General features: G+C 40.9%; 1 protein-coding gene across 2 annotated transcripts in view; it reads left to right on the plus strand.

Moving 5' to 3' along the window:
• The window catches only part of BUB3 (BUB3 mitotic checkpoint protein), a 13,369-nt gene extending 6,784 nt beyond the window's left edge, over nt 1-6,585 (plus strand). The window contains exons 6-8 of one of the 2 annotated variants that reach the window (XM_059398757.1): nt 1,832-2,009; nt 2,677-2,893; nt 3,871-4,248. In XM_059398757.1, coding sequence (XP_059254740.1) covers nt 1,832-2,009; nt 2,677-2,893; nt 3,871-3,886 — 411 coding nt within the window. In that variant the 3' untranslated portion in view covers nt 3,887-4,248. Of the gene's footprint in view, nt 1-1,831; nt 2,010-2,676; nt 2,894-3,870; nt 4,249-5,122 lie in introns of those variants that run through there. The other variant, XM_059398758.1, reaches the window with a different exon arrangement.
• The last annotated feature ends 274 nt before the right edge of the window (nt 6,586-6,859 follow it).

Here is a 6,859-nt window from a genome sequence, read left to right on the forward strand (position 1 = left end):
CCGTTTGCGAATTTGAAAATGAGAGGATCTCATCTCATTGGTCACTGCCTTTTAAAGCTTTGCTTTTTCAAAAATGTTTGAGGACTGATTTAGAATCTACTGTAGTTATATTTCCAATAGCCCTGTGTTACAGAGCACTTTCAGAGAAGATCTCGATGTTCAGAGGGGTAAAGTAATCTACCAGTGGTTTGACTGGAGGCCTTCCGATTCCCTCGGTCCGGGATGCTTGACAGGTGGACGGTAATCAGGGAGCAGTTCGCACGTATTTCAATTTACCAAACCAGTGAACTTAGATTTAAATCTGGAAATACAGGATTATGGAATTTGCTGTTCTCTCTCTTTTTTTTTTTTTTGGCCTCTTTGTATCAGAGTTACTAAGAGAGTTCTTTAGCTGGTCTGACAGCAGAACTTGGATTTTTTTTTTTTTTTTTTTTAAAGAGAAGATAATAATCCTTATGTAATGACTACCTCTTCAAACACAGGGTGGGTTCCCCTCCTCGTAATCACAACTGAACAAGACTGCCCTGTTTATTAGTGAGCCCCTCTCCCCTGAAATCCTTAGAAGTTTGAAGGAGAGTTGGTGGTGGGATCAGCTGCAGTAAGAATTTTATGAGAGGAGACGTCCTTAAAAACAGCAGATATCTTTGAAATCTTACGCTCTTCTTCAGTGGTTGACAAGCTGGATGCAGTTATGTCAGTTACTCTCTTGGCCCTTTATCTCAAAGGGCTGGTACCTCAAATGGTGATCACACTTCTTTTTCTCAGGAAATTGTGAGTTTCCGTTGAAGATAAGACATTGCAATTATGTGACTTAAAGATTTGACTATGTGATTATAAGATATCCTTGTATTTATAAATCTTATTTTTATGTCTTAAGTCTGAAACTTTGTTAGAACATGTTTCTAGTTGGTGATGGAAGCTTAAGATTTTACTGATATGTTTTTTTCTCCCTAAGTAGTTTTTGAGGAATAATTCTTCTTCATACCTTCAGAATTTAAAAAATAAATGAAATATAGGGTTCATATTTATCGTATCTCTTAGTTTCTTTGACATGTTGTCATTTCAAGGGAAGGTGAGAAAGGTTTTAAACAGTAAACCACTTTGAACATCGTTGAAAATCTGTGTTGTTTGTGTGTGAGATGCAAGAGGCAGAATGACTGAGGTGGAAGACTGGTGTTCTAGTTGATTTGGATTGTGGATAATCCCCCCCACCCCTCGAAGGATACACAGTTTTGTTTTGTTTTGTTTTTGTTTTTGAGATTTTATTTATTTACTTGACACAGAGATACAGCAGGAGAGGGAACACAAGCAGGAGGGTGGGAGAGGGAGAAGCAGGCTTCCCACAGGGAGCCTGATGTGGGGCTCCATCCTAGGACCCTGGGATCATGACCTGAGCTGAAGGCAGATGCTTAACAACTGAGCCACCCAGCCACGCCCCAGGACACATAGTTCTTAAGAGTTGTTAGAGGTGAAGAGGCACAGAGCACAGCAGATTATATCCAAGTGATGGAACAAGTTTGAGCCCCGTCTGGACAAGACAACAAACAAATGATACTGAAGCACTTGAAAATTCTTATCTAGATGTGACAGAATTACTAGATGTGATAGCCTTATTTTTCTTTTTTTATAGAACAGGTATAAATGTTAAACTCTTGGCCCTGTCATAGCTATGTCAGTGCAGTTTAAAACCTGTACCTGGTTAAAACCTGGCTGTACTTAGCTTTCATTTCTGAAATAATCCTTTTTAATGTGGATTAAAGTTGGGAATTAGTGCCTTGTTTTGGGGAGCTGGAGTCACCAGGTTTGTCCTTCTCTGGTTCCTTCTTGGCAGGGCTATGTATTAAGCTCCATAGAAGGCCGAGTGGCAGTTGAGTACTTGGACCCAAGCCCTGAGGTGCAGAAGAAGAAGTACGCCTTCAAGTGTCACAGACTGAAGGAGAACAACATCGAGCAGATCTACCCGGTCAATGCCATTTCCTTTCACAACATCCACAACACATTTGCTACAGGTATACAGTGTGGCATGTGTGCCTACGTCCCATCATTGCGATAATGATTTTGCTTTATTTTATATCCGTTAAATTAATTGTAGAGAGAGAAGGTGGTGAGGGGTAGAGGGAGGGGAGTGGGGCGGGAGAGAATCCTAAGCAGACTCCACACTGAGCGGAGAGCCTACCCATGGGGCTTAGTCTCCCAACCCTGAGATCATGATCTGAGCCAAAATCCGGAGTCAGATGCCCAACTGACTGAGCCACCCAGCGACCCGACAGTTTTGCTGTAATTGAGCACTAGACAGTTCAACTTAGAGTTTTGGAAAAAAATTAGGCTTGCTTTTTCTGATACATAGGGAGTAAAAATTTTATATGATCTTCTGGGGAAAATGTAACTTCTCTGACCTTAGAAATTAACCATGAAGGGTAATAGTTTTTTTCTGTACGTGGTTTTTTTTTTTTTAAAGATTTTATTTATTTATTTGATAGTGATCACAAGTAGGCAGAGAGGCAGGCAGAGGGGGAAGCAGGCTCCCTGCTGAGCAGAGAGCTCGACGCAGGGCTCAGTTCCAGGACCCTGAGATCATGACCTGAGCCGAAGGCAAAGGCTTAACCCACTGAGCCACCCAGGCACCCCTGTACCTGGTTTTAAGAACCATTTTACCTCTTTTGAAATGACTTGCAGGTGGCTCTGATGGATTTGTAAACATTTGGGACCCATTTAACAAGAAGCGGCTGTGCCAGTTCCACCGGTACCCCACCAGCATTGCGTCTCTGGCCTTCAGTAACGACGGGACCACGCTCGCAATAGCATCGTCGTATATGTATGAAATGGATGACACAGAACATCCCGAAGATGGTATCTTCATTCGCCAAGTGACAGATGCAGAAACAAAACCCAAGTGAGTATGCTTCACCTGTATTTGAGCCTTTTCTCGCATTCAACCCAGGATTTATTAATTTTTCTAAATTCATGAATAGCATTGTTGATGCCTGCTCGATATTACAGCTGACTGTAGGGTTGGAGTTGATTTTATCTTGTTCTCCCAAGCTTTCAATATCCGTAGGTTGATAGACGTCTGATGGATAAAATTGTGCCTAGTTGTTGGTAGAGAAGAATGTCAAACCCTCATTCTTCTTGAATAGGCACTATTATTTGAATCTCTGGAGTTATTACCAGCTCATTGCTTCAAAATTAAGTTGAGGAATTCAAGAATAATTTATTTTAGCAAATTCTATTTAAGATATTTAAGAATTTGAACTGCCAAAAATCTTTCCTCTCCACAGAGGTTGTTTCTTTAATATTTACACAAAGCGAATGACCTTCAGGTCTTACTGAAAACCCAGAGTAATATGGCCTTGCCTGGAATAGCAAATTTCCGTAGTTTTGAAATTTTCATAGCTGTCTTTGGCTTTTGGTTGTAACTGTTGACAGGGACGGACGATTTACATTTTTTTGGTACCAACAGGGCAAAGCTCTTTACTTAATTACCTGCACTAGGCCTGAGGGAAAACTGATACTTAGGCTCTTGTTAAACCGTAAAATACCTACCCCCCGGGGGTCTTTGTCCCTGTTCTCTGTCCCTCTCTACCCAGGCCTCAGTAAATACGGAATAACTGAACTTTTTCAGGATTCTTCTACTTGTCTGAGTTAAAATGGTTTAACACCCTTGCTAAATTGGTTGAGTCCCTAAAAGGGGGCAGAGTAGTAAATATTCAATTACATGCATACTTTTACAGGTTTGATTTTAGCAAAGACTTAGCATGTGAAGCCTGTTGGATAAAGGGCTGTGTTTGCTTATAATCTCTCACTTTTGTGTTTCTTGTCCTGGCCGGCCATTTTGATCTCATGCTGTTCTTTTTTCTTTTGAACTTGTAGGTCACCATGTACTTGACAAGATTTCATTTACTTAAGTGCCATGTTGATGATAATAAAACAATTCGTACTCCCCAATGGTGGATTTATTACTATTAACAAAGAAACCAGGGAAATATATTAATTTTAATATTATAAGAACCTGAAAATAATGGAAAAGAGGTTTTTATTGATTTTTTTTTTTTTTTAAATGAGCACTTTTAAGTGCATGAGATGGTTGATGGTTTGTTGCATTAAAGGTATTCTGGGCAAACGAAATTGGAGGGCAGTGACCGCACTTTTGAGAATCAGTTTTGACCTTGGTAATTTTTGTTTCCACTGTGGAAATACATGTTTGTAAATAAATATAGGTAATAAAAATCCTTTTGCATTCTTTCTGGACCTTAAATGGTGGAGGAACAGGCTCTTGAGCCATTTGTTTCTTTTGCTGGTTGTAGTTGCTAATTCGAAAACTGCTTCAGACCGCCTCATGAGGAGGTTAATCTACAATTAAACAGTATTTCCTCTTGGCCGCCCATTATGTTCCGAAGCAGATGGGTCATCGTTTCCTGGGCTGTTCCACAAAGCAAGGTTAAGGTTAGACTCCTGGGAATCAGCTAGTTTTCAATCTTATTAGGGTGCAGAAGGAAAACTAATAAGAAAACCTCCTAACTTCATTTTGTGACTGTAAACAATTATTTATTAGCAAACAATTGATCCCAGAAGGGCAAATTGTTTGAGTCAGTAATGAGCTGAGAAAAGACAGAGCATAGCTGTGTATTTGGAAAAATAATTGTAACGTAATTGCAGTACATTTAGACAGGCATCTATTTGGACCTGTTTCTATCTCTAAATGAATTTTTGGAAACATTAACGAGGTTTACATATTTCTCTGACATTTATATAGTTCTCATGTCCATTGCAGTTGCCCAGCCGCTGGTGATTAAGGTTAAAAAGAAAAAATTATAGTGAGAATGAGATTCACTTTAATGTAATGCCCTGAAGCAGAACACGAACTCAGCTTGGTCTGTTCTAGCTAGTTCCAAATAGTATTTCTGTGATCAGACTTCCGTGTTTTATTTATACTATTTGCAAATGTATGTTTTTGAATGGGCTTTGGACCCTTACTGAAATTTACACATGACGTGTTTTTTTTTTTTTTTTTTTTTAATTCTTTTGATACAGAGAAAGTCTTGCTCTTATTGTGTAAGCATTTCAGTGAAAACTGAGTGTTAAGTGTGAACCCGTCTTTTGAAATGTATGTTCTTCATTGCAGGTCCGCCTAATCGTCTCGTGAAAGTGGTTTCTCTATGGCAAGCTTGGTTTTGCTTCCTACAAATACGTACTCATCCCCTAAGGGATGCGTTGTAGTCATTGTGGGCACCTTATTTAGTATGTGGATTTCTCTGTTTTCTGTCTTAAAACTTGTCTGTGTGCCCTTCCATGCTGACTTTGTGTAGGATGAGGAGTCTTTGTGTCCTTGGGTGATAGTCCGAAGAATTTTTTTTACCCCCAGAAAGCCCAGTTGCTGTTTCGGAGCAGCTTGAGCTCTTTTTGTAAAATAATCTAACCCTGTTATTGCCGTGCTGTCTAATAAATCAGAGATTCAGAACCCTTAAATGTTGGATGTTTTTAAATGTTGGTAATTAATGTAATTTACTTCATAAAAAGGCTTCTGTAAAGCAAAACTCGTTTCATCAAGGGCCTGGTAGGGATGACATTTTACCTTTAAGTCCACACGGCCTCGTTTAATTACGTCTGTTTTTGTGTACGTTGGGGATTCAGTCCTGGCTAAAGTGATCTGTTGGAGTTCTGCCATTTCCCTCATGCCCTCCTGCTGGATCAGCAGGGGCCTTGAGCCAACTGTTCAGCTTTGCAGGGTGGGCACAGACAGGGTGGCAGCTGACGGGCACCCTTCGGCCTGTCTCTCCTGCGCTGGTGTAGTAGGGGTCCTGCGGCTTCCCCGTCCGTGGGCCGGTGCAGTCATCATACGCGCCTGCACAGAGCCGGGTGACGGACCTGTCTGTACTTCTCCATCAAACGCTAAATCAAAATGAAGCCCTTGGGATGGTAAATAATGTAACAGCCAGAGACTAACTGATGGCATTGGTGCTGGAGTGTGATTATGTGCTTTTCAGACTCCTAACCACTTGGTTGAGGACAAAGCATAAATTTAAAACATTGTTGAACTGAAAGGGAATTACTATGGTGGTGTAAAAGGTGACTAAAATTAAAGCAGTGTTGGGGACCTGTTTTGAGTTCGTGGTGTGGGAGGGCTGATTTTGTACTTCTGTCTGCATGTCCTCATTCTCTTGAAACCGGATGTGTCTCAACCTGAAGGTGTCTCCTGGCTTCCCTTGTGGACCTGTTAACCTGCTTGCTCTTCTTCACAATTTGCGTGTTTAGGATTACAGCCACCTTTCCCCCCAGACGACCCAGGGGTAAAAACCTTAGTGTTCTCCTTGATTTCCTTTGTCCATATCCTCTTCAGTGTTTTTAAGTGTCTTTTCTGATGATTTTTGTTTCTACTGCCCATCTCCCACTGCTACTCACCCGTCGGGGATGTGCAGCAGCCTTGGGGCTCTGCCCCGAGTTCTGCATCTGCTGGAACACTGACTTTCAGACTTTTAGCTGTGATCCAAGTAGGAAATACATTTGGACTGAAGTCCAGATCACACAGAGGTCAATCCAGTATGTGTAATAGAGATAAATTTCATAAAGTATTCCTTGTTCTTTGTACCTATGATGTATCTGTTTGGTTTTTTCTTTTTTCTTTTTTTTAAAGAAATGCTGGTTTTGGTTCCCTGAACTGATTTTATAACACATGCCTTGCCACCTCTAATTTGAGAAGGCTGCTCTATGCCACGTAAGACTTTAAAAACAGTTGCTCTGTTTCTCATGCTGTGCTTGGCATTGTCTGGGGTACCCCACTGCTCATAGACATCCCTGAATCACTTTTACAAGAAGGTCTGTGCCCAGAGCCTGCAGATAACCCCGGAAGCCACTGCTGACT

This window comes from Mustela nigripes, chromosome 4 (assembly GCF_022355385.1).
Source record: "Mustela nigripes isolate SB6536 chromosome 4, MUSNIG.SB6536, whole genome shotgun sequence".
Lineage (NCBI taxonomy): Eukaryota > Metazoa > Chordata > Mammalia > Carnivora > Mustelidae > Mustela > Mustela nigripes.